This window comes from Podarcis erhardii, assembly GCF_964252035.2.
Source record: "Podarcis erhardii genome assembly, chromosome: 2".
NCBI lineage: Eukaryota > Metazoa > Chordata > Lepidosauria > Squamata > Lacertidae > Podarcis > Podarcis erhardii.
Genome location: NC_138498.1, coordinates 39185834 through 39213759, shown reverse-complemented (window position 1 = coordinate 39213759; position 27926 = coordinate 39185834). Strand labels below are relative to the sequence as shown.

At 44.8% G+C, this 27926-nt stretch overlaps 1 protein-coding gene and 1 long non-coding RNA gene across 3 annotated transcripts in view; one reads left to right on the top strand and one right to left on the bottom strand.

Annotated features, from left to right (window-relative positions):
* LOC309335558 (myosin-3) overlaps window positions 1-9099 on the top strand; it is a 35726-nt gene extending 26627 nt beyond the window's left edge. The window contains exons 34-40 of the mRNA XM_081850643.1: window positions 123-326; window positions 551-676; window positions 1898-2068; window positions 2176-2280; window positions 2364-2459; window positions 2581-2718; window positions 8941-9099. Of these exons, the coding sequence (XP_081706769.1) occupies window positions 123-326; window positions 551-676; window positions 1898-2068; window positions 2176-2280; window positions 2364-2459; window positions 2581-2718; window positions 8941-8964 (864 nt within the window). The 3' untranslated portion in view covers window positions 8965-9099. The remainder of the gene's footprint in view (window positions 1-122; window positions 327-550; window positions 677-1897; window positions 2069-2175; window positions 2281-2363; window positions 2460-2580; window positions 2719-8940) is intronic.
* LOC309335720 overlaps window positions 1-27926 on the bottom strand; it is a 164164-nt gene that overhangs the window by 29806 nt on the left and 106432 nt on the right. Inside the window, exons 2-8 of one of the 2 annotated variants that reach the window (XR_014153658.1) lie at window positions 21952-22121; window positions 21301-21406; window positions 20112-20147; window positions 19476-19699; window positions 17535-17693; window positions 2334-2434; window positions 1775-1948 (exon numbers count right to left, since the gene is read on the bottom strand). This is a non-coding gene — a long non-coding RNA (uncharacterized lncRNA). The remainder of the gene's footprint in view (window positions 1-1774; window positions 1949-2333; window positions 2435-17534; window positions 17694-19475; window positions 19700-20111; window positions 20148-21300; window positions 21407-21951; window positions 22122-27926) is intronic. The other variant, XR_014153659.1, reaches the window with a different exon arrangement.

The following is a 27926-nucleotide window of genomic DNA, read 5'->3' as shown; positions in this document are numbered from 1 at the left end:
TGGCTAGGGCTGATGGGAATTGGAGTCCAACAACATCTTGGAGGGTCATATGTTAACCGCTATCGCTTTATATGAATAATAGAAATTCAGTTCTGCTCAACACTTTCCCCTGTTGTGTTTAGGACACACAGCTACATTTGGATGATGCCCTCCGAGGCCAAGAAGATCTGAAAGAGCAAGTGGCTATGATTGAGCGCAGAGCTAATCTGATGCAGGCTGAGATTGAGGAGCTCCGGGCAGCTCTGGAACAGACAGAGAGGGGAAGGAAGTTAGCTGAACAAGAGCTTCTAGATGCAAATGAACGTGTGCAACTTCTTCACACGCAAGTATGGGCTACGGCTGTCACTATAACAACAAAACTTGCCATGCTACATTAGTTCAAATGTCCATCTAATCTCACATTCGATGTCTGACTGTGGCCACTGACATGCTCTATAGTGGTAAACAGAGTCATGCTGCCTCCAAGTATGAGGAGGAATAATTGCTGAATCATTACTAGAAACTGCAGCATAAGAGATGCTAAAACATCCTCACTGTGTCTTTTGTTTAGAACACCAGCCTTATTAACACAAAGAAGAAGCTGGAAATTGATGTTTCTCAACTTCAAAGTGAAGTGGAAGATGCCATTAAAGAGGCCAGAAATGCAGAGGAGAAGGCAAAGAAAGCCATCACAGATGTAAGAGCTTCTTTTCTCTTTCAGTGGTTGCCACAAAACCTTGCTCTTATCTATAACAATTTTTGTTGGCTCATGGGCACTTGATCACAGTGATCATTCTAGAACTGTCAAGTCCTTCTGTGAGTGGCTAACAGTTTTTTCCTTCAGTATGCCTTCACAAACTGATAGAAGGAGGAAGAAGAGCCTCTATTCCTTCAAAGTGCGCCACTAAAGGGGCATGCATGAAAGTGTTGCCTCAGGTGGCTTCAACCCTTATATACCTTGGAACAAATAGGGAGGGGCATTAATACAGTCTCCAGGCACTACCAATTCCCCCAGCCCCAGTTGCTCCTTTCATCTATTTCCCCCAAAGGAACAAAGCTCAGTTTCACAAGATGGTCTGCTTAAAACCCTGATCTTTTTACTAGCAAGCTATCATTTGCAAACAGTTGGATGCATTTTCCCCATCACTGAGTTTCCATGCCATCCCTGTTGAACGTTTGCCTACCATGCAGCTGTTGAAGTGCAGAGCCTTTGCAAGAGAAAAAACAGTGGCAAACAACTCTATGTAGCCCATGAATCTAAATAAATTTTGCACAAAGTGTCCTTCAGTCACACAGCTAGGGCCACATGTGAGTCATTCTTCTTTGACCCCAATCCCTGTCAGCTGGGGAAATGGTGTAACCAGGTGGACCTGCTGATTTCAGGTGAAAGACATATACGATCAGCCCTTTCTTCTTTCTACATGATCAGAACATTTCACATGCAGACCTCTACCCCAAGGAATGCCCTCACAGGAAAGCAAATCTCATGTGGTTGTGTCTGATGGGTGACACACAAACATTATGAATTTGGCTCCAATTCATGAAGGTTTATGTCTTAATGAGTTAGCCTTTAAGGTGCCATAAGATTCTTTGCTGTGCCTTCTTGCAACCAACTGACATGGCTGCCACTCCAAGAACTATGAAATGTGTCATTCATATAGTGTTGTGTGAAGACCTTCTCTGCACCATGCCAGTGATACTGGAAATTCATAAATGTTTCCATTCAATGTTATATAATGAGCCCAGCACCTTTGTTAATAGTTTGAATGTTAATTCATTCATTGGGATGGCTTACTTTTTGAGATGGTCCCAGCAGGCCATTTCTGGTGGTCACAAGTTGATCTTTCAAACTCTGCTGAGCTTCTGCCCTTTGTGCCGAGTGTACCTGTTGACTGGGGTCTACTGTTTGTATGTCAAGGCGGCCATGATGGCAGAGGAGCTGAAGAAAGAGCAAGACACTAGCGCTCACCTGGAGAGAATGAAAAAGAACCTGGATCAGACAGTGAAGGATCTGCAGCTTCGGCTGGATGAAGCAGAACAACTTGCTCTGAAAGGAGGGAAGAAGCAGATCCAGAAAATGGAGGCCAGGGTAAACACTGGGGTTGGGAGCTGGTGGCAAGCACCAGAGTTCTCCATAGGTCAGAGGACCCTATATCAGAGTTGCTAAGGAAATTAATGTTTCGCTTGACCTCCTAGATCCGAGAACTAGAGTCTGAACTAGAGGGGGAGCAGAAGCGAGCCACAGAAGCCATTAAAGGTATTCGCAAGTATGAACGGCGAGTCAAAGAACTGACTTTCCAGGTAAGAGGAAAAGGAAGGAGCCAGTGCTTCTCAATACTTCTTTGACAACTTGCGTATCACCTAATCAGGTGCCACTTTTCTAGGGTGAAGAGGACAGGAAGAATGTGATAAGGCTACAGGACTTGGTGGATAAGCTTCAGCTGAAGGTCAAATCCTACAAGAGACAAGCAGAGGAGGCTGTGAGTTATTTGAAAGACACAAGCTTCATTTTTGGTCATTTGTACAAAATGCAGAAGGTCTCAGCTTTGACATCAGAGGTATGACTTAGGGTTTTTGTGTGCTATTGCTTTCTGATTATAGGACCAACAGGCCAACGTTCACCTCTCCAAATTCAGGAAAACGCAACATGAGCTGGAAGAGGCAGAAGAAAGGGCTGATATTGCTGAGTCTCAGGTCAATAAGCTTCGGGCAAAGACCAGGGAAGTTTCTACCACAAAGGTAAGTGCCTCCACAGACTAGATGCCAAATAATTTGTCCCTCCTGAATGATGCAACTGTGTTTTTACAAATCCCTGCTGCAGCAGTGGATGTATGAAAAATAAATCTGAGCATCCAGCAAGGAGCCATAAAGAATGCTGCACAGAGTGGAAGAAGCAACACACTTAATAGCTCTGGGTTCAAATTCGCTGTGGCTTCAGCATCAGTGAAGCCAATGGAATTAAGCAAGGAGAGAATGTGGCTTCAGGCTACAGTGTATTGATAAGAGGCTTATTCAAAAAAACAAAGTGCCCCCTTGCTTTTGCAGGAGTTAGTCTTGTAAAACCCCAGTTCAAAGACACAAGTATATTATCCATTTAAGCCAGGGAGAGTCAACATGGTGTCCCCAGATTGTTATGTACTGAGTTGAATAGGATCCAAACTGCAGCAGTCTGATTGGTCCTAGAACAATAGGCTCCAAAAGGCAGCAGTCTGATTGGTCCTAGAACAATAGGATTCAGAATGCAGCAGTCTGATTGGTCCTAGAACAATGCAGCAGTATGATTGGTTAGCAGGAACCACCCAATCATGCTCCAGATAGAAGTGAATCCACAACCTGATTGGCCTACAGTAGAATCCTGGAATTAGCCAATCATGTGCAGCCCATTGTGTAAATAATGTATATAAAGCAGATACTTTGAGGGGACATTCATTCATTCCTCCTCACCACTATGAGCTGAATAAAGAGCATGAAATCACTTTGCGACTCTGAGTATATTTCACTGGCGACGAGGATGGGATCCCGCTGAGCTGACTGCCACACACAGCACCGCAGCACCGCCACCTGCCGCACCGCTGCCTCGCACCGTGTATCCAGGCTTCAGCTCCGGGACACAAGGAACTCAGAATGGCAACGGACAGCAGCTTCTCGCCATTCAACCCAGCATCTGGAGACTGGGAAGCGTACGCCTCCCGTTTCACCTTCCTCCTAGAAGCCAAAGGGGTCACCGATGAAGAAGACGCCAAGAAGAGGGCAATATTCTTCAGCGTCTGCGGAGAGGAGACATTTGAAATCGCCCGGGCTCTCCTTGCGCCTGAAGACGTCGCTACTGTTCCATACAAAACAATAATGGAACAGCTGAAGGGGCACTTTTCGCCACAGCCCTCAGTGGTGGCTCGTCGAAATGCCTTCTACGCAAAGCGGCAAGCCCCTGGGGAAACCATAACTGGGTTTGTGACCTCTCTCCGCCAAGCTGCCCGGTTCTGCAACTTCTCAGAGCTGGAGAACATGCTTCGTGACCGCCTCGTCGGTGGCCTGAAGGATGAGAAGCTGCAACGACGCCTCTACGCTAAGAAGAACCTAACGTTCCAGGTCGCTCTGGAGGAGGCCCTGGCAGCGGAAGCTGCTGAGAGGTCGACGCAAGAGGCACGGCTGAGCCAGCCGTCCCAACCGAGGGTCCACCACGAAGACCTCACCAACGACTCGGGATCCGACAGGGAGGAGGTGCACCGAGTACAGCAGCGCACTCAAGCAGCCCACATACCACAGCTGCCTCGACGAGAAGGAGGGAACTGCGCAAGCTGTGGAGAAAGTCACGAGAGGAGGACCTGCCGTTTCCGCAACGCAGAGTGCAGGCAGTGCAGAAAATTGGGACACATCGCCCGGGTGTGTCGGGCTCGGCCCACCCGAAGCCAGGCATCAGATGACCAATCCAAGAGCCCCAGGTCCCGGGGCCCAACGCACCAAGGCAACTCGACGGAGCTCACAGACTTCCAGGTATACCAGTTGCCCCACCCCAACGTAGAGAAAATTTATGTAGAGGTACAGATAGAGGGGGCCCCATGCCGCATGGAGCTTGACACGGGTTCAACTCTATCCATAATCTCGGCAAGGACCTTAAGGAAACTGTGTCCTACTGGGGGTCCCAAACTCAGGCCGGCCCCATTCACCCTCTGGGACTTCCAGAAACGTAAGGTCCCCACAATGGGGGTGGGGACCTTCAGGGTGCAATACCGAGGGCGGACGCGGCAACTGGACTTGCTTGTGGTCAAGGGCCCCTACATTAGCTTACTGGGGTTGGCATGGTTTGGACCACTGGGACTAGCCATCACCGGGGTGAACCACATGAGCTTACAAGTGGACGTGGACGCCATATGCAAGGAGTTTCCGGGGGTTTTCGATGGGAAATTGGGACAGTATACGGGCCCCCCCATTGCTCTACAGCTTGACCCCGCAGTACGACCAGTCAGGCTCAAGGCCCGCCGGGTCCCATTCGCCCTGAAACCCCGTATAGACGAGGAATTGGACCGACTCGTGGAGCAAGGAGTGCTGGAGCCGGTGCCTAATGCCCCCTGGGAAACCCCAATCGTCACACCCGTCAAGCCTAATGGTTCGGTCCGCATCTGCGCAGACTACAAATGTACCATAAACAAGGCCCTCATGGCCCATGCATACCCAGTGCCAGTGGTCAGCCATGTCCTTGCCACCCTGGCTGAGTCGAAAATTTTTGGCAAGCTGGACTTGGCCCAAGCATATCAACAGCTGCCAGTAGATGAGGCCACAGCAGAGGCACAGACGATTGTGACGCACAGAGGAGCGTTCAGGGTAAAGCGGCTGCAATTCGGGGTCAGCGTGGCACCAGGCATATTCCAGAATCTAATGGACTCTCTCCTTAAAGGGATTCCTGGTGTCACCCCCTTCTTTGATGATGTGTTGATTGCCGGGCCCACACCAGAGGAGTTTGAGGACCGCCTCCGCACTGTTCTGCACCGTTTCCAGATGGCGGGTCTCAAGGTGAAGCGGGAAAAATGTCTACTAGGAGTGCCTCAAGTGGACTTTCTGGGATTTATGGTGGATGCAGAAGGGGTTCACCCGACTGGGGACAAGGTACGGGCCATTTGTGATGCCCCAGCGCCCAAGAACAAGACTGAACTTCAGGCCTTCTTGGGATTATTGAACTTTTACCATTCCTTCCTTCCCCACAAGGCGGCGGTAGCGGAGCCCCTACACAGACTCCTGGACAAGCGGGCCCCTTGGGTGTGGGGCCAGCGCCAGGAGGCCGCATTCCAGGCAGTCAAGGACTTGCTTGTCTCAAACTCGGTCTTGGCACACTTCGACGAGAGGCTGCCGGTGGTGCTAGCATGCGACGCCTCGCCCTATGGCATCGGCGCTGTCCTGGGACACCAACTCCCGGATGGAAGAGAGGTACCGGTAGCATACTTTTCCCAGACACTCAACGAAACCGAGCAGAACTACTCGCAAATCGACAAGGAGGGTCTGGCAATCGTGAAGGGAGTAAAAAAATTCCATGATTTCTTGTACGGGCGGCCCTTCACCGTGGTGACTGACCACAAGCCGTTGCTTGGCTTGTTTGCCCCCGAAAAGCAGACCCCCCAAGTGCTGTCTCCTCGCGTCCTCAGGTGGTCAATTTTCCTTGCCAGCTACCAGTATGCACTGATTCACCGCCCTGGAAAGGCGATGGGCCATGCAGACGCCCTCAGCAGGCTACCACTACCGGAAACAGGCCCCGACCCAGCACCTGCACAAGAGGTTATGAGCCTGGAGCTGCTTCCTGACCGCCCCATTCAGGCACAAGAAGTTGCACACCATTCCAAGAAAGATAGGGTCATCTCCCGGGTCCTGGACTGGGTGTGGAGGGGATGGCCCAGCCGCAGCCCCGGGCCAGAATTCGCCGGCTACACAACCCGCAAACATGAACTGTCAGCCCACAAGGGGTGCCTGTTATGGGGAAGCAGGGTCGTTGTTCCCCAGCCCCTCCGCAAAAGGGTCCTCACAGCCCTACACGAGACACACCCAGGGGTAGTAAGAATGAAGGCCCTTGCCAGGAGTTATGTGTGGTGGCCGGGGATCGACGGAGAGATAGAGGCCTGGGTCAAACACTGCCAGGCCTGCCAGGAATCCCGCCCAGATCCCCCAAGGGCCCCAGTCCAGTCCTGGGAGTCCGCCCGAGCACCATGGTCACGCCTGCATGTGGACTTCGCTGGCCCCTTTCAGGGGAAAACATTCTTCATAGTGGTGGACTCCTACACCAAATGGCTGGAAGTCGCACTGGTACCGTCCACTTCTACGTCCGCAGCCATCCGGGTACTACGCAGGCTGTTTGCAACCCACGGGCTCCCTGACACTCTCGTCTCAGACAACGGGACTGCATTTACATCAGGAGAATTTCAAACCTTCACAGTGCAGAACGCCATCCGCCACATCCGTTCGGCGCCATTCCACCCTGCCACCAATGGCCAAGCAGAACGCATGGTGCGGACCACCAAGGACACCCTTCGCCGCATGACGCAAGGGGATTGGGAGTACCGCCTTGCCACATTCCTTCTAGCACAGCACAGCACCCCCAGCTCAACGACTGGCCGGAGCCCCGCTGAACTACTAATGGGTCGGCGCCTTGCAATCAGATTGGACCGCCTTCACCCCGATAGAGCTCAGGATGAGGTAGTGGTGGGGGAAGGCAGGAACCCCCGGACCTTCGAGGCCCAGGACCCAGTGTACGCAAAGAATTTTGGGGCAGGCCCTGCATGGGTACCTGCCACAGTCACCAGGGTCACGGGCCCCGTGTCGTACGAGGTGCTAACAGATGGGGGGCAATGCTGGCGCCGCCACTGCGACCAGATACGGCGACGATTCCCGGGAGAAAACCAGGAGGAGGAGGACAGGTCAGAGGAGTCCCAAGGGAACAGTGGGGCAGTGAGGCCCATAGAGCAGCAGGGGCAAGCAGGAGAGGCAGAATCAGTAAATACAGAGAGGACCCGCGAGGCCGAAAGGACACCGGAACCAGAACCACGACTGAGCGAGCCGGTTGCGCCAGACCAAACAGCCCCATCCTTGGAACACGAGCCAGAACCTGAACCCCGGACCAGGGAACACCCCAGGCCGCAACGCACACGTAGGCCACCGGCGTACCTTGAGGACTATGAATGCGACCTTCCGGGCAGGACTGGAACTTAGAGGGGAGGGGTGTTATGTACTGAGTTGAATAGGATCCAAACTGCAGCAGTCTGATTGGTCCTAGAACAATAGGCTCCAAAAGGCAGCAGTCTGATTGGTCCTAGAACAATAGGATTCAGAATGCAGCAGTCTGATTGGTCCTAGAACAATGCAGCAGTATGATTGGTTAGCAGGAACCACCCAATCATGCTCCAGATAGAAGTGAATCCACAACCTGATTGGCCTACAGTAGAATCCTGGAATTAGCCAATCATGTGCAGCCCATTGTGTAAATAATGTATATAAAGCAGATACTTTGAGGGGACATTCATTCATTCCTCCTCACCACTATGAGCTGAATAAAGAGCATGAAATCACTTTGCGACTCTGAGTATATTTCACAGATGTTGTTGAACTACAACTTCCATCAGCCCCAGCAAGCACAGCCAGTGGTGAGGGATGATGGGAGTTGTAGTCCACCAATGTGGAGGACACCACATTGGCTAACCCTGATTTAAGCCCTAGTCACCCAAACTTGCACAAATGGTCAGGTCCCACATCCCCTAAATTTGCTCCAGAGGGTTGGGAGTTCCTGGGGAACTGCAAGTAGAAGGAGCTTCCTTTCCTCTTCCATTGATAGAAGCCTTACCATTAGCTGAGTGGCGCTGTTGGATTCAAATATATTTAGCCTTCATTTATTTAGACCATTTGCACCCCCTCTTCAGCCAAAGAGGCTTCTTGAGTATTCTTAATCTTTGTTGGAAGCCGCCCAGAGTGACTGGGGAAACCCAGCCAGATGGGCGGGATACAAATATATTATTATTATTATTATTATTATTATTATTATTATTATTATTATTATTATTATTAGGCTTACATACAGTGAATTAAAACAAGACAGTCTGGTTACAATATAAAAAGTGCTACAGACATGGGAAAAGGAACAGGCAGGGAAGAGGAAAAAAGCAAACTCGGGTGCCGATTGTTCAACAGTTGTTCTTGTGATGACAGCTGGCTGAGAAACAACTCAGGGCCGCAAGTGCCTCATGGAGCTGGACTTTGGGAAAGGCAAATGACTTTGCTTCTCATCTTTCCTACTAAGGCAGCCTGATAGAATGTCTTCTATCATTCTGCCAGTTGATAAAGAGGAGGCCTGGTGGAGCTGGTTTTTCAGCAGTGCTAATGGTGTGAGCCCTGCTTCCCATTTCTCAAGAAGATAGTGGCTGAAACGGCTCATTGTTTTCCTTGCATTTTAACAAGTACTGAGTTTGTTTGTTTTGTTTGTGGCAGGTAATCATAGAAAGTGAAGAGTAAATCTACTGCAGGACAGAAGAAGCTTGAAATGTATGCAAAATGCATATATGTCCCCATGATGTTGCTTGAAATTGTAGTAATCCTGTGATCTTTCCTCAATAGCCCTAATAGAAAATAAATTTTGCTTTGCTTAAAGACTTGGTGAGTTTTGCTCTTTGTGTTGTAAGCTGCAGACATAATAAAAAGTGAAAGTGGTTGCAACGCTGATACCTCAGGAGTTGCTTGGTAGATGCTACTTGCTATATTTCTTCTTTACCTAAGAGGCAGCAGCTAGCCACTGTCTATGAGGACACATCTGGATTATGTCCCTATGGTGTTTGCTTGCCAGACAATGATACCAGTGATACTGCTGTGATGGGCGAGGTTACTTATCTTGCTTCTTCCCTATATTCTGGCCAAACAGCCAAAGGCTACAATTTCAGCCAAGCAACAGCCAGAGGTTTTTATGCACAAGAAATACACATGCCTTTCCCTTCATATAAGCAAGAGACTCTGTTAAGTTGTGGGTGAACATATCAGACGACACAGCGATTCTTCAACAGCTCTTGTTTATTCACATGCCAGGACAAAACTGAACTGAAGGGTTCAGTCAGCCTGCTTATATAGAGCTCCAGTACAATGTAACTGTGACAATTTTCTAAAACTATACAATCACTGAACGTCACTTTCAATCCCTTATTTGCATAACTATCTACAGTATCCCCCTGCTGGCCCAGGGTGAGAACTTCAGTACATAACAGACTCCATCTCACAGTTCAAGGACACTTTCAGACAGGCAAAAGTGAATGAAGGAGGGCGTGTTGCCTGGGGGAAGGGCGTCTCAAGGGCCAGATAGAGAAGCATGGAGGAACTGCATTTGGGGCCCAAGACTTGAGACTCCCAATCCATTCCTTCAACATATCACAACTGTTCATTGAAGTGTGACTTCTGGTGGCTGAAAAAGGAAATTGCCAAATGCAGTGTTTGCACACAAAGGCATGGACAATTTGTAGACTCTCAGTATTTTGCAATAGGGGTTCAAGTGCATACTAGAACTATAGGATTACATTATCATTATTTGTATTAGTCACTTTTTTTAAAAAAAAGAATGACACTCAAAGCGACTTACAAACACACACACACACACACACACACACACACACCAACATTAATGGAAAGGATAAAAACAAAACAGGGATAAATCAACCTGAAATGCACAAGTAATATATTGCTGCTCACTTATACAGGGTTCAGTTTCCTTGGAATGAGGGACAGTGGAGACTGTGGTGCATTTATAATATATGGTTTATTTACACACATATGTAACCTGAGCATTAACACCCCAAAAGGGTCTTGCTTCTCCCATAGCCATAGCCTTGTCAACCACCCTGGGATCTTCGGATGATACAAGTTTAATAAATAACAACAGTAAGAGAAATCAAGCATGGCTCAATCTCTTCCAGTTACCCAACTTGCCACTTCCAGTGTCTAGCTTCTTGCTCTCATAACTCAACTCCCAACTCTGATCTTTGTCTTTCTAACTAACAGTGAGTTGAAGGAGGCCCACCCATTTTCAGTCTGGCACAGCACCAGTTCCTTTGTTATCTTAATAGCCCATACTTTGAGGGCCATTATCTCACCAGGAAGCTAGCCTGGCTATTCCAGCAATCGAATCTGTGATGGATCCAGGAATTAGAAGAGGGCTCAGGCATACAGCTTACCCCTCACAAACTCATAACAATATATAAAGAACAAGTAAGTGAAGCAATGCAGCACAGCAGGAAACAATACTGCCTGCATAAAAACTTAACATGCATACAGCTTCACAGGTAGCCCCAGAAAAGGCAGGCCCATGCCATGCCTTCAACACCTCTGAGAAACAGCTCCTTCAGGTGAGATCAGATTCTTTTTTTAAAATAGCATGTTAATGTTGAAATGCACTGGCTTCTATATAGCTCAATTACTCAGAAGAAAATACTTTTCTCTAGGGAACAGATGGGAGGACAAATGTGAACGACTGTCCTCTAGCAACAGCTACAGGCCACATAAAATGTTTTGCAGAAGTTCCCCAACTAGTCATTGCGAGAAAAGCTTTACTGTTTCTAACACAGAAGCTACTGACAACAGAGTGTTAAATTACGAACATACTAGGAACTCTAGACTTCCATCTCCATCCTTCTGTCAAGCTTCCTTACAGCAGTTCAGTTCTTAGTGGTGTGGGAAATCCATTGAAGTAGGGCGCTCTCTTCCCAAAGAGGCCATTCTTGTGTCACTTCCATTGCAGCCATAAAGTATGGTGCCCATATAATCAGTACTCCATATCACTATCTCCCACCACAAGTCCCCACATCCTGTCCCCCAGCATAAGGCTGCCCAGAAGGTGGAATGAGGGTGTGAAGATTCATAATATGTTTGTCACTATCTAGGCAGTTGGCATGTCACAACAAGTTTCCACCTCCCCAAACCCCATTCTAGTGCTCCCAACCCGTTTGTTAGCAAAGCTGAAGATAGGACACAGAGCTCAACTCCCCTCTACATCTGTCTGTGGCATTACATCTTCGTAAATCATTAAAAGAATCCTCGTCACTGATGGCTGAACTGTGATAATATGAGAAGAAAACAATATCACTTAGGGTGGAGCCTCAGTGCAGCTTGGAATCTCTGCACAAATATATGCTGGGAAACAAGAGTCTGAGAGTGAAAGCTGACACACTTGACAAGGTCCAGATGCCATCTCACTTAGGAAGGACATGTGCTTCTTCCAAAAGTCTAACTATAGACAGTCTTAGAAGAGTCTTGCTGTGGTTACATGCTCTCTTAATAAACATGCAAGGCATTCCACAGGGCCGAGATTGCCCACAGTATCCTGTTAAAAAGGACCATGATATCATGGAAGCAATGACAGCTGTACGAGATTTTAAAATGGTGGACCCTATTCATATTCCAGCAGGCTTATTGCTACTTGCACCAACTGAAATTAGGGGTTATTTCAGATGCCACAATCCCCCCCCCCCGCCGAGTTTATTGCGTTTTTCACCCTAATGTAGTCTGCCTGTAAACAGCTTACAGTATTTGCAATAAATGTGAAGCAACCATTATGTCTGATGTGGGTAGGCATTATTGTCCTAATTTATGGCTTCTTGATACTGTGCAATAAAAAGCAATATTGAGGAGAACAGAATAAAAAATATGGATTAGGAATAAAGTGGACAATACTTTTCTGGGTTGGATCATTTGCCATTAATAACTGTATAATAAGGCAAATTTCAGCAGGTGAAGTTTTCCCAGCATGCAGACACAGTAATGGTTCATTTACTGAATTCCTGCCTGTCATGCAGCTGTAAAAAAGCAATGTGGCTTTCCAAGAAAAAAGGTGGCAACTAATTAAGAACAACTTTGGTTGTGTTGTTCATACAATGTCAGAGAGCCAGAACAAACCACAGTGGACATCAGTAGGATTGTACTGAAATATATCCACAACATAGATATGCTTGTTTTGCAGTACACGAGAGAATATCGCTATATAATGGGAGAGAAAGCAAAGGCATGTTCTAGATAGAGGATGCAGTATTGGCTTGATCAAATAAGACATTTATATTGCGCAAAAGGAATGTATAGGATTCATTCTGAGTATTTCTATGCCCATGTTGCTCCTTGCTATTCAGCTTCTAAATATGAAGTGCACCTTGTATTAGTATATGTTACTGGATGTTTTCTTCCTAAAACTGGGCAACGGCTGCAGGATATATTACAAATACCAGCAGAGTTGGCATGGAGACAGATATCTGTATGCTCAAAACTATTTTGATGAAGGCTCTTGAGACACAGAAGACTGGATAAGTCAAGTGTGAAACGAGTTACTGTCTTTCATAGCCTCTATCATTTACCATCTCTTTCTTGCTATTTCTGTACTACAAAACAGAACAGCTTTAAAATTCACAAACTGCACCCTGAACTAGGATTGGAAACAAACTGAAAACCAATGAAGTTGTTCCAAAATATGTATCATATGTTTACAATAGCCTATGGTTTATAACTTACAGGCAGCTACGTTTTAAAGCCATTTAAGGTTTCTGGATCATCTTGAGTGACAGCCATGCATGCAGCACATTACAGTAAGTCAATCTAGAAATCACAGAGGCAGAAATGAGGGTAGCTAGTTATCATAGGGATGAGATGTAGCTCAACAGAGCACATGCTCTGCATGTTAAAGTTTCCCTAGACCCAATCTCTTATATCTCTAGGTAGGATTAGGGTGGAAGGATCCCATCTAGATTGCTGTCGCCAGTCAGTGTAGACAAAATTGAGATTAACAGATCAAGGGTTTGACTTGGATGACCACAGATTGTATTTCACAGGAGGGTTTAAAATGCATATCATAAATTTAAGTTTGTATAATTAAAATGCTCTGCCACCCTAGCATAACAAATCTACTTTTTAAAAAACCCTGAACTTTTTGCACTTATCCTGCCTCCTTCCCATAGCTATCTTTTATTCTTATAGCTTACCGTATTTTTCGCCCTATAGGACGCACTTTTCCCCCTCCAAAAATGAAGGGGAAATGTGTGTGCATCCTATGGGGCAAATGCAGGCTTGCGAATGCAAGCTGTGGGAGCCCGCAGGACTTCCTGCTGGGCTCCCACGGCTTGTGCAGAGCTGCCTGCACCTCGAAGCCCGGGCGCGCTGAGCAGTTGCACCCGGGCTTCAGGTAGCTCTGCACAAGCCGCGGGAGCCCTCCCACAGCTTGCGCAGAGCTGCCTCTTAGCCTGAAGCCCGGGCGCGCTGAGCATTCGCGCCCGGGCTTCGGGTAGTTCTCCGCAAGCCGTGGGAGTCCTCCCACGGCTTGTGGAGAGCTGCCTGTTCTGGGGGCTGGGGTCGGGGAAAGCTCTAGCGCCTGGGGGGGGGAAAGAATTTTTTCCCCTTTATTTCCCCCCCAAAAAACTAGGTGTGCCCTATGGGCCGGTGCGCCCTATGGGGCGAAAAATACGGTACTTAATAGATTCTGCTTTTGCCCCACTTGTTGTTTGAGTTGCTCAGGCAGATTATCTGTTGAGACTTTTTAGCAGTGTGACAGTTAAGTTTTCCCCATCTTTGTAGCTTCATGTGTGGATAGTGTGATTACATAGTTTAGTCACTAGATGGCACTGGAATTAGTTGTATCTTGGCTGTGAGGCGCTTCCTTGTCCCTTTTTTGTTGGAGAGACAATAAACTTAAGAGTCTAGTTTCACGATTGGTGCATCCTTTGAGCCAGTAGCCTTCAACTATTTCAGACATTCCACCCAAATGTGCATTTGGGGACCACTTTATTATTAATATTTTTACTATCTATTTTTATGATGGTAGTGCCACTGTTAAGGGACGTGGGTGGCGCTGTGGGTTAAACCACAGAGCCTAGGACTTGCTGATCAGAAGGTCGGCGGTTCAAATCCCTGCGATGGGGTGAGCTCCCGTTGCTTGGTCCCTGCTCCTGCCAACCTAGCAGTTCGAAAGCACGTCAAAGTGCAAGTAGATAAATAGGTACCGCTCCAGCGGGAAGGTAAATGGTGTTTCCGTGCGCTGCTCTGGTTCTCCAGAAGTGGCTTAGTCATGCTGACCACATGACCCGGAAGCTGTATGTCGGCTCCCTCAGCCAGTAAAGCGGGATGAGCACCGCAAACCCAGAGTCGGTCACGACTGGACCTAATGGTCAGGGGTCCCTTTACCTTTTAGTGCCACTGTTGTGACCCAACTTAGGAAAAGCCCTTCTGGCAACAAAATGTGCTCCCTGTAACCACCACCTTTTGCCTCCAAACCACTCTCAAAAATCCCACAGAATACATATAAGCAGGCCTATGTTTAGCTGCTGCAACCACCAGACTGTCAGAGTTCCCTTCAAAGAGAAGAGGATTATTTCCCAGCTCATCAGAATGGAAGAAAGGACACGTCAGACTTCTTGAACGGCTCTGCAGAGCAATACGAACCCTGTGACCCTACCTCTAGTCAGGATGCACTTTTTGATTAATACCTCACCTTCCAGAAGGGCTAGAGACTTTCTTTGGGTTGTTGTTTTCCCCAATGAAAGCTCAGACTCTAGAGCCCCAATTGCACCATGAATAATTGGCCTTGTGGGGGCATCCCTTTCCTTAAGTTCTCTACTCCACGATGCTTGGTGGTTCTTCCAAGCATTTGACTGAAATATTCACACATGGAAATATGGCAGCAAGTGAGCCATGCCTAATATGTGTGTACAGCATAAGTGCCAGGGAACACATATAATATGCACATTGATCTAAAATATGCAGTTCCTAAGCAAGAAAACGCACACATGCACATAGTACAAGATACCATAAATTCTACTTGAATTCTTAACAACAACAACAACAACCCAGGAAAACTGAAGATCAAGCACTACCTTCAAGTTTGAATTTTGCTTTATCTCAGATTATTATCCTCCACACTATGGCTGTGTTTTGCTGACAATGGAAAGTCGGTAGCAGTCCCACTACCAGAAGTGAGACCAGGCACACTGCTATTTATCTTTCTTCCAGACTACATTCAAATGATCAGAAATCACTCCACAAATGTCCTGTAAATGCAATGCCCCTCAAATGCTCTGCACATCATTCAGATTACTGAAAGGAAGTTCCTTTGCCAGATACCTCGATACATTGGGAGAACAGCACAAGGCACGGTTGGTGGGGGATAACAGTGACTGACAATTATTTTTATGCAAGCAAAGAAAAGTTTACTTCTTAATGCCAGTTATGTCCACAACAAAAATCAGAGGAAATAAAAGTCCACAGAATACACAAAGGCAAAAAGGGGCATCTTGTTATATTCTGTATAAGGGGGGAGAGTTTTTCTTCCCTCTTACCAGTAGAGGGACACAGAGTCCCTTGAGACACATTAGCCTGTTACTGAGACTCTCTTTGGCAACCTGCCATTTTACCCACACACATTGAACTTGCGCCCAGTATCCCGGCTCCTTCGCTGTAAGCAAAAACAAAGCAACAAAAACACTCTTGGGGATGGGATAGGAACACGTTCCATTCTTAATGATTTGATGCATAAACCTTATGCAAAGATACTCATATTGCAGAATTCTAAATGAGAGGGTTGCATTGCCAAACCAAGGCGCTTGAAGCCATATAGCAGGATCACTTCAAATGTCACTAATGTGCACTTTAATCCAACACATTCAGAGTAGCTTCACATGTGAGCCTTCCAATATCAGATACATGTTATTTAATTCTTTCATGACAACTGCAAACCATTATCATCCTTTTTATGTTTATTTCACAGCCGTCTCTAAGCGATTATGCACGTGATTTGATATTCTCATCATCACAACGGTTTGCGGTGACTGTGGGGCCGGGGCTGGGGCCGGGTAGGAAGTCCAGTCCTTGCCGACTCTTGGACATTTCTGCCTATGATAAGATATCACTTGCCATAGATGGAGCTTTGAGGAAACAAGGAGCGCTGAAGAGGTTATCTGACTGCTTCAGTAAATGCCCTTTGTGATGAGGGGAAAGGATAGTATATTTATATATCTATTTCTAAAATGCATATTGTTCAATAAAACAATATTAATAAATATAAGCATAATTAATATTAATATAATTGCATTAATTAAAAGAAAAGTATCATAGCCATAATGTGCTAACAGCACTGTTTAGGTGTAACTATCAGGGTAGGTTTTAAAACCCTTAGTGTGTGAGTTTCACAACAGGCAGAACATGTAGCTGAGAAGCAGTGGCTTCTCAATACATCCAAAGCACACATCTCAAGAATCCTGGGAACTGTGGTTTGTTAAGGATGCTGGGAACTATAGCTCTGCACTTGGTAAACTACAGTTCCCATGATTCTTTAGGGTGGGGAATGAACTTTAAATGCATGGTGTCTACACTGCCACTGAAAACAACTTCACAATAGACTGAAGTCTAGGATGACCTTGATGAGAAGTAATACGTGATATCTTAAACCCATCTCCACCTTGCCAATTCCCTCCACCCTCCTTCCACTCTCTCTTTCCCAGCACCTTACTGCCACTGTACACACCCTTCAGCTCTTCCCTCCACTACTTCATATTTTGTACTTCAAGTGCCTCTGCCTTCCCCTCCAAACACAAACCCTAAACATGGTTCGTTACAAAGAGTGAATCCTTTCAACCAAAGGAGTTTGAGTTAGTGCAAGCTGAACTGCTGTCAGTACGGTCTAACACATTCTGATGTCACTGGGTAGCCTTTGTGGGAGGAAACTGGGGAAGTTCAAAATGCTCAAGAGCAATTGAATGGAACTGGCCCAGTTTGCATGTAGTGCTAGGCCGAACTATGGCTTTGTGCAAACAGGCAAGTGTGCAGGTTTCCAGATAGCTGGCTGTTTTGCTCTTCCTCTGGTCCTGCTGCTGCTACGCTGCTACGAGCTAAGCCATGGTTTGACTTAGCTTTATGTATGAACCCAGGCTTGTAATTTATTCCGTCCCCGCAACATGCCACAAGTGTCACAGAACAAACCATGGCTACACCTTGTAGTTTGTCTGTAATGAAATAATTTTTCAGATGGAACACTAATGACTTACCTCACAACATGACCATGGAACACCATGACTTACCTCACTACAGTGAAGTAGTGGCAAGACAGGAGGTGCAATCTTTTCCCTGGGAGCCAGCATGTTTGTTCATGGTATGGCTTGGTGTTACATGTTAATCAGGTCACTCTGAGAGTATGCTGAATCATTCAGGCAGGCAGTTCAACACAGGCAAATTCAAACCTGGAAATAACACATTGATTCTTTTCAGGGTCAGGTAGTGATGCAAATGTTTATTTATTAACCAAATTTGTATACCACTTAATTGTAAATAAACCCTCTAAGCAATTTACAAAGACTCCAATCAGATGACACCTTCTTCAGAAGCTTATTGGCAATTCAGACAGTCTCCACCATCAGCAGAGATGATGGAGAGATATCCTCTACATATCTTCTTGGGGTCAGTGATTTATGTGAGGTGAAGTGGTTAGATTGGAACCTGGGATCTAATTCCAACTCTGCTGTGAAGCTCACTAAGTGATATTGGGACAGCTGCTCTCTCTCCCAGCCTAATCTACTTCCTATTGTTAGTCTGATCTCAAAGCAAAATAAAGTGAGAGCCATGTACATTGCCCTGAGCTCTTAAGAGGAAGGGCAGGATACAAAAGGAATAAATAATTACCGAGTGAGTTACCTTCAATTTGCTGCTGTGAATGCTCCTTCGGTACAAAAGTGAAAATGGCTTAAATAGCTAAACAGCAATGACACTCATAAAATTTTAGGAAACATGCTTTGAGCTAAAGAAATCTCCTCAATTCTGAATCATGTTACAGCAGCCATCTGGGATGCTGCTGTGGTTGGTATATGATCTTCATAGCTCCCCTGAGAATGTTAATCTCCTTAGCTCCTTGGCATGTGATTCTGTTTGAGGCTTTCTTTCTGATTATTTCAAATTGTGGGGGGAAACCCAAGCATTTCCTTCATATTGTAAATAATATTTCCACATGAAAGTCACTCAGGGCTGAATAGTGGGTACTGTAGTCTCATATGGCTGTGCATTTGAGTGGAAGAGCTTGCAAATGGATTATCAGGTTCAAGTGAAACATTAAGGAGGGCAGGATGGAAAACAGATTTCATTGCCATACATGGAGGACAGGAGTCGCTCGGCATTGACACCCTATTTCTGTACTCAAGTCTGTCCACCAGCTGGTAAGTGCTGATGCAAAGGTAACTGATCTCAGGAAAAACATGGGTCCCGAATGTCCATAAAGGAACATTACTGGGTGAAGGTTTAAAAATAGAGGCAATCAATGTGATGCACCCAAGGCTGTCCTGAGAGCAGCTCTACTCTTGTAACAGTGCTGACAGAAAAGAGTGACATGGGTTCCAGTTTTCCATGCAAGAAGTGTGCCTGTTAAGATTACCTTATGAAGGAGTGAGTGGATATTCCTTACACTTGAGCAGCAAGTTGCTTCTGTACCTGACCAGCAATAAGTCCTACAGATGGGTGATGTGGGATACCTTTCTGTTTAACTTTTATCACCTCTGTTATGGAGGCAAGCCACCTATTTTTGAGGGCTGTAGCCTTTAAACAAAAAGTAGGCAACACACAGCAGCACTGGAGGCTGGACCATTAGGGGAAGAAAGAACTGCTCCACCAACCTAAGGGCTCAGCCATACTTTATTTGCTCTGCATTTCTAGACACAGGTTTATGCTTCAAAACTTCCTGTCTTCTTCTTTGCCTCAGCGATTTCCCCACAAAACCTACTCTTTCCCTGCAAAAGCCTACTCTTTACCACCAAATTGGAGCAAATGACAATTCACAGAAACCCTGAATTGCTGTTTGTTCTGATTCAACGTTAAAGAGCAGATTTTCCTGGAGAAAGCAGCAGTGTGGGGGAAGCAGTTGGATATGGACTGGGAAAATGCAGACCTCTACCTAAAAAGCTTGGGACAAAAGGTAAGAGTGAATGAGCCCTCAATCTGGTATCATTCAGCCTCTATCTTCCTGCCTTCCTACTTACACCCAGTCCAAGGAGTAGTACTGCCCATCAGCTTCCTCAGTGTCAGTGTTGCCCTTGTAGAATTCAGCAGGGAGCAGGTTGGGACAAAACTAGAATTGGCTCAGGCTCCAAATACTGTTGGACTTCCAACCTTCTGCCCTACAAGTCCCAATGGGCATCAGCCACAACCGCATTGCAGTGTTCCCTTCCAGCTTCTCACTCTGGGACCAGATTTCTTCAAGCTACTACAAGACCAATAACAAAATAGTAAGACCAATTACTTAGCCACTTCTTCTGCTTTTGTGATGTAATATATATAAAACACATGCAGTATAAACTGGTGATAAAAGACACGGCAAAAAATAAAGATAAGAGGGTAGGAAATAATCTAGGGCACAAATTATGTATAAATGCAAGCAGGAGAAATGCAATATAAATGTGATTAAGAAGATCAAAGTGCTTTGGGTTTTTGTGCACAAAGGGCAGGCCAACCAGGAGCAGCTGTAGTATTTAATTCAATAGCGGACATGATCTCTCCTGCAAGAAAAATACCAACCAGTTCAAAGAACTCAAGGGAAATAAAGAGCAGATGATGGAAAGATAGATCTAGGTCCTGGAAACCTGCATTTGAGTGGCATGGCAATGTATGATATACACCTGTCAACTTGTTCAAGATTAAGTCCTCACAATCAACTGAAATTAAGGAAAGAGATGTTTAATCAGATTATCAGAAGAGAGCTAAGAGGTCTTTACTGTTTCAATGAGAAGCAACAGCAATGTGCTCAAGAACTGGTTGCTGCAGCACCACACTGTGCGGGGGCAGATTTTATGCATGCAGTGGTCAAGAAGTGGACAGAACTCATCAATGCTGATGTTGGCTCAGCATTGCTGAGCCTCTGTAGAGATGTTTGGCAGCCTGCACCACCATCAATAAACTATGCCACTGGGATATGCAAACCATTAGAGGCTTCTAGGCAAGAACCTCCTAGATGAAGAAACAGTCTGAAAATGTGTAGCCAGTGCTTGCTTAAAGCAGGGGTGGCACTTGGACTAATTTCATGCAGGTGAATGGGAAGAAATGGGTGGCAGAGAGAGAGGCGTGGGAGAGAAAGAACGAGACAAAAGGAGCTACCCCATCCATTTATGGCTCAGGCCCATGAATCCTCTGAAGGATTGACTCTCAGAATGTTCACTTCCCAGGAGAAAAAAAGGTTCTCCACCCCTACTTCAAAGTTTAGAAACAGGAGCGGCTGTGTGGGGCTTCCTATGGTCTATAGGGTGGTCTGTCCACATGTTTCTGCAATATATCATCTTCTGCACATCCTGTATGCATCTTTTCTTCTCATCTCCATAAATCCCTATACATTATTATTCCCCTTAAACTATCGTTGAAAGATGCCCACCCATGAACCCTTGGTTTGGACATTTCTGACTGAATGAGAATTTTCTCACAAATAAAGTGTAAGAAATTAAAAAGGAGGTTGGAGAAAAAAATGGAGAGCACACTCTCCCGCAGGTTTTCTGCCTTATCTCCAAGAATCTAAGAACCATGAAATATGGGTACATCAAAGATTCAAGCATGGGGAAATTCCATTTTTTTATTAATGAGCTGAATCCAGAGACAATGTTTAAGAGCCAAGACAATCCACCTAGATCCTGAAATGTATATAATTTCATTGTGTACTAAACAGCAGAGATGGAAAACGTCCGATGGCAGTTTTTAGATCACACAGTCTTGCTCTTATTGCACTCCTGTTCTACTTTTTGCTGTGCTTCTGCCTTAAGCCCCTTTCTCCACTCCCCCCGCCCCCCAGTACGAACTTCTCAGCCTTGTCATATTACTCACCAGCTGTGTAACAGGAACCCTTCAGCTGTTTTGATGTATGAGGCATGAGCATGTCTGAGCCTCATCCTGTCCTTTTGAGACCCTGTGTCCAAATACCTGCTGCTGACTAGAGAGACAGGAGAAGTTTATTAACCCTCCCAGCTATGGTGAATTATTTGAAGTCGCTTCTTCTATATTTCCATTTCCCTGATGTTACCTCTGTCTTCATCAGGATGATGTTTTTTGGTCTCTCTCATTCTGTGACTGATGTTATTCTCACATGTCATCAGTGCCTGGTTCAAAAGCCCAAACCCAGCGAAATGGTACACACATCATCTGTTGTGCTTGTGCCCATGCCCACTGTTACACGAGTGTGCCCAAGTGGTTAACAGTCAACACTCATGGCTAACCAACAATTCGTTAAAGAACAAAGCTTAGAACATCACAGTGTTTCCTGATTAAGTCAATTTAATGCTTTCAGTCCTACTTTTCTTGCAACAGTTATAGTTGTTAGAGGAGATCTCCTCGCGGATGCCCCAATTAAGCACCACAACATCCTGGCAAAAGGAATACAAAAAGTCCCTTTTTATAAAAGGTTAATCTAACCCAACAGTACTATCTCTGCAGGGTAAAAAAAAAAAATATTTTAAGCAGAGAAAAATCTAGCCTTACCATCTTCATGGTGCAGAGCCTGGAAGAATCCTAACAGAAGTGTGTAGAGAGGAGACATTCAGTTTGGGAGCAGGATGGCTCCAGTACTTTTTTGTTTTGTTTTTGTTTACCCAGCACCAAGATTCCTGAGCATTCTCTGGTTACAGGACAGCGGCTGAAGTCCAAGGATGCTGTTGGAAAAAGATGATCCCTTGAGGCATTTCTGCTAATACTGAAAACATGGTTGAGCACGACTCTATAAAGCTGCAAATCCCGCAGGGAATGTTTTTAGAAACACATTAATACCTTGGCTAAATCGGAGGCAGGCCAAAGCCTCAAGTCAAAATTTCAGAGCAGTATCATAAGGAATAGGGAGGCACTCAAATGCCATAATCCTACTTTTTGTGTGTGTGAGAGAGATACCGCAACATGGGACTTGAACACAGCAAACTAGGCTCCTCTTTCCATTACTGACATCCCTTCCCTTAAATTGCCTCTCAGTCCTGAGGAAGAAATATGGCATGTTCTTATTCAGTGACCATGGAACTAGGCCCTTAAAGGTATAGTGTTGTATTCAGTGCTTTTTTGTGGTGGTACAAGCACTTCCTTTTTGTTGCCCATGGCAGCCATTATGTGCTGCCACCCATGTTACTTTTATCAAGATACAAGTACCAGCACCTCGTTTATTTATTTTTTACCAGAAAAAGCACTGGTTGCAGTCAACTAAGTTTTACTCAGAGTAGACCTGTTGAAATTAAGTTTTAAGTTAGTTATGTTCATTAATCTTGCTGGGTCTACTCTGAGTAAAATATAGTTGAACACCACCCATTTTCTTTAGGATTTGCACCTAGCAACTCCACTTCTTTTTATTTTCCTGCACCAAATTTACTCCTGCTTCCCACATTTTTTTTTATTTTAGCTGTTCTGATGATGTAAAAAGAACTTTGCTCCTAATTTCAAAGCAGTTAGGACCTCACCTTTTCAACTGTTAAATGAAGTGAATGGAGGAGTTTTTATTTGTCCACATACTTTCTGATTAAATTATTTATTGCTTATTTATCTGAAGAATCTTGGATCACACTCTTTAGCCCAGCAAGTCTTCCAGGTCACTACAGATGAGTGAGGCCCCGCCCTCAGGCTTGCAATCTAAAAAAAAAACCCATGAGATTGAGAGAGAGAGGTGGAAATAAGCAAACTCAAGCACAAGTTCTTAATTACAAGTTCTTTTAATGACCAGCTGGGGTAGAAAAGTTCAAGGAGGGGAGGAGCCAAACATGGCTGGCTTTTCAGCTGTGTCATTGGAATGGTTGCCATCAAATGACGAGGAAGGAAGGAGCCTGGGTTTACAGCAAATCTGATGATGGCCTTGCATCACTTTTCTTCCTTCCTCTATTACAGCCTGATGTAATGGCTGCTGCCAGGTGACAGTTCGGAAAGAGGGAGGAGTCTAGATTCTCAGCACAGTTTTTGGTGACCCTGCATCTCTTCTTTTCCAGTGTTGCAAAATCACATCCAGAAGAGAAGTATGCTACATAAGACGGTTTACGATTTGAATTTGGATATTTATGTCCAGGGGTAATATTCACCTTAACTTCTTAGGTAGGCCTTCAATCTCTGGATGACACTTAATGGTGGGGTGTGGGGAGGGACTAGCTGTGGAATACACGACATAGCTGGATCTGAGTTTGCAGCTCAAGCATAGGAAGCATGTCAGTTTTCAAAATGAACTTTTTAAAATCTATTTTTAAACTATTTGTTGGTTGGGGTGTATCTACCAGATGATTACCTCTATCAGCTTTTTTTCTTTCTTTTGTGCCTTTCTGTTGTATGATTTTTAAAATATAGTTACAGAAAATCAGTGTTGGGCAGAAAAGCAGTGTTTGACAAAAACTGTAAATGGTTCCAAATAAAGTATGCGTTAACAAGTGTTATTTCTGAATTCTTCCAAATTGCATGTACCACATAGAACAAAATTCAAATTGTAATACAATAAAATACAGTATCTAAGAAATAAATATTTCTTAGCGCAACACACTATATAATTCCATATAAGACCACATCCCCAAAAGCGTCTACTGGAGGGCAGGCCCACTGTAACTAAATAGGTTCCTATTTAACTGCATTGTTTTCAGCTTTCCCTCACCCTTGAGCTTTGAGACCAAAACAAATTTATTTTTAAGTAACACAATTAAGGGTCTGCTTATATGATCCATTATCCTCACATGGAAAGCCCACCAACTCATTCCAACTTATTATTCATATAGGAACATAATAAGCTGCCTTGGTTAGGGGTGTATTGAGCAGAAAAGCAAGTGAAAGAATATGAACAACTCCTGGAAAGGGCAGGAACTTTTTTAGACTGCAGTCCTAATCCCATATAGGATTAGGAGTAAACCCCATTGAATTCAATAGGACTCCTGAGTGAGCAGACATGGTTGGGATTGCACAGTTGTGCTCATTTTTCTTTCATGAGAAGTCGCTAAGCAGCAACTAGATGTGCCAGGCAGCCATTGTAAACATGGCTGGGAATTTGGATGAAGAGTAGTGGATCAATTTTGCTCCCTTACCCAAAGTTTTCAATTTCACACATATTTGGAATTCTAATTTTATTAATTTGGAGCCAGTGGTGAATGTGTTGGGTGTAAGATTAGGCAGATGGTAGTTTGAGTCCCCACTTAGTCACTAGGTGGCCTTGCGCCAGTCAGAGTAAAGATAAAATGGAAAAAAGAACCATGTATGCTACACTGAGCTCCTTAGATAAAGGATGTAATAAAAAGGTAAAGGGACCCCTGACCATTAGGTCCAGTCATGGCCGACTCTGGGGTTGCGGCGCTCATCTTGCTTTATTAGCTGAGGGAGCCGGCATACAGCTTCCGGGTCATGTGGCCAGCATGACTAAGCCGCTTCTGGCGAACCAGAGCAGCGCACGGAAACGCCGTTTACCTTCCAGCTGGAGCAGTACCTATTTATTTACTTGCACTTTGACGTGCTTTCAAACTGCTAGGTTGGCAGGAGCAGGGACCGAGCAACAGGAGCTCACCCCATCGCAGGGATTCGAACCGCCAACCTTCTGATCGGCAAGTCCTAGGCTCTGTGGTTTAACCCACAGCACCACCTGTGTCCCTAAAGGATTTAATACTCTGTTTCTGTTTCAGAATTTAAAAATGTAAAGCACCACTGGTAGGAAACTTAGGAGAAAACTGCAAATCTGGTCCTGAAGTCAGGTATGCCCCGAAACATTACATGGATCTGCTTAGTCCACAATGGGAAAGAGATGACAAACAGTTGCAGTGAAGCTTAGTGGACAGGATGAATGCCTCCAGCCTGCACTGCCTGTACCCACATTGTAGAGAAAACAATCTGGATACTTTGTATTATGCTGGAAGCCAAACACTGGAGTGCGAAACGTCCTTGTTATGCGAATAACTCCCTCTTTAATAGATAGCGAGGCATTACAAATATCCTCAAACAATCCCAATGGCCTTATGTCTGGATTAGGCCTTCTCCATGTGTGTAGAATCTATTCCAAAAGGAATGCCTTTGGCTGATTCACAACACAAACATAGCCAGAGAATGCATGGCCTGTGATCCTTGTCAGCCTTACAACAATGAGCAGACAAAGGCAAACACGACGTGCTAATTGAAAGCAACACTTCATGCATTTATAGGTCAGGCTATCCACCAACTGCTAAAATGTCTCACAGAGCAGCTTGCCCATTTCCGTGGGAATATTTTCAGAGATTTTGAACACATGCCCCCTCTTCATGGAGCATTGAAAGCTTGCATAACTTTTTATTTGTTGATCACATAAAACAAATGGCCTTCTAATGTACATCACAATATAAGCTCTGTGTGTTGGGGGGGGGGGTATAATCAGTGGGGCCTGTATAGAAAACACAAAAAGAAAAAGCAGTTAAAAGAAGACACAGATTTGGGTAAAATTTGCATATCCTGATTTATATGTATAGTCAGTAACCATTTGGCATGGGGGTTCCATTCCTGGCCCCCATGTGCGTCAACGGAGCACGCATAAGCCCACTCTGCCCCATTCAACTCTGCTACACCCCATTCCATCCCCTGTTCTGCCTTCTTCCATGTCCAAGAGGACCTGTTTGTCAATGGCCGCACGCTAATTGGACAAGCACAAAATGCTCACCGCCTGTATCGAAGCCAATTTAAAAATGATTGCAAATTCAATTTTTTAAATTACATTATACATCTCATCATAATTGGAGAAACTGTGAGCAAGTGACCCAGGTGCCTGCTTGTTTGCTATCTGAGTGCAAATTATTTCTGGGCAACACCAAGGCTCCTGTTTTCCCTTCTTAAAGTTATTTGTTTTTAAAACAGTTTCGGACCAATGAACTCTTCAGAGAGAGGGCTGTCCTCTGCTGTCCCCTTTATAGAAGACCATCCTCTGTAAAGTAGGAAACATGGCTGCCCCTAGAAACAAGCCCGATCTTAAGCACTATTGCTGCGTTAAAAAATCAGCTAAAATTGGAATTTTAATGTTTCAGGAGGGTACCAGGTTAAAAAAAACTAAAGAGGATTTACAGGGAAAGACACAGGTTGTACAAGTTACATAAAAGTTAGTATTTCTCAATCTGTAGACTTGGAAAGAGATGAAAATAATGTAGGATAAATACATTAAGATAAATATACTTAAGATGAATCTCTCCCTGCCCGGTTTTCCTCAGGCTTGGCAATTAAGGGTCTGATGGCAATTCAGTGGCGTGATCTGGAAGAAAAGAAAGTAGCTGAGAAATGCTAACATCCATAGGCCTGAAGGAACCAGAACTCATCCTAGTTATTTCAGCAGTATTCATACAAAATGGGGTTTTGAAGTACTTAATTTGGAGATTATCTGGGAAGAATATTACATTTTGCAAGTTTCTTTCTTTTCCTTTTTTTAAAAAAAAAACAAAAAAACTAAATTTGCAAGTTTCTATGAAACATTTGGAAAGATTTATTCAAATGGTCAATGACTATAACCAGAATTGTTGGTATGAATTGGGTATTTAATTTAATGCTGACTGCCTGGCAACATGTAACTTTAAAATTTATTCTTACTCAAATACTGCCATAGGAGATTATCCTGAAAAAAGGAGATAAGGACACACAGTATATAAATGTATGCTTATTTCCTATTTTCAGCCTGATAGTGCTGTTCAAATTACTTTACATCACATTAGGCTTGAGCATATAATAAGCTGTATTAGTCCCAGAGTCTGAGAATATAAAATTATTTCTGAAAAATCACATTGTGATGCATGCTGACTGCTTGCCCATAAAGAACAAGGAGTAAATGTCAAGGTTGAGTGGAATAGCCTGAGAACGGAGTGTGGAAAGGATAGGGTCTGGTGAAAGCCATGATATGCTATAGGTACCATTGGGATTTAGAACTATGTAGTTGTGCAAACATCAGGGGCACCATCTGATGAGAGGTTACACAACTCCCCCCCCCCCTCGGTAATGCCATTATTTAAGTCTTAACACCCATATTTGGATGTTATAAAGGAGGCTTGCATGACTTGCCCTATGGCAAAATCTGGAGAAGCTCCTTTTCAGTGAAGTCCTCCCTCCACAAAGTGAATCTTGGGGCTTTACCTTAAAAACTTTGCAGAATCTTTTGGCTGCAGAGGGGAAAAAAATGACAATTCTCTATACACTGTCTTGAGATTTAGTGCGTTTAGACTCTCAGGCAGCCGAGTGTCCACTTTCCAGTTCTTCCCCTCTTAGGTGGCAGCACACATTAACCAGCCCTTAAAAACCAACAGCAAAAAGCATGGGGTAGGATGAACAAATCTGTCATTTTCATTATTCTGCTCTTAAGTTTAGTTTACCACATCAGTTTGTGATAAAAAAAAAATTGTAAAAAATTCATCAATATTTTATTGCAAATTCTTCTAATGTGCACATTTTTGTATGTAATTTTACCTATATACACATTTTTAAAGAAATGGTACATAATATAATGCATTTTAATCTTATTTTCA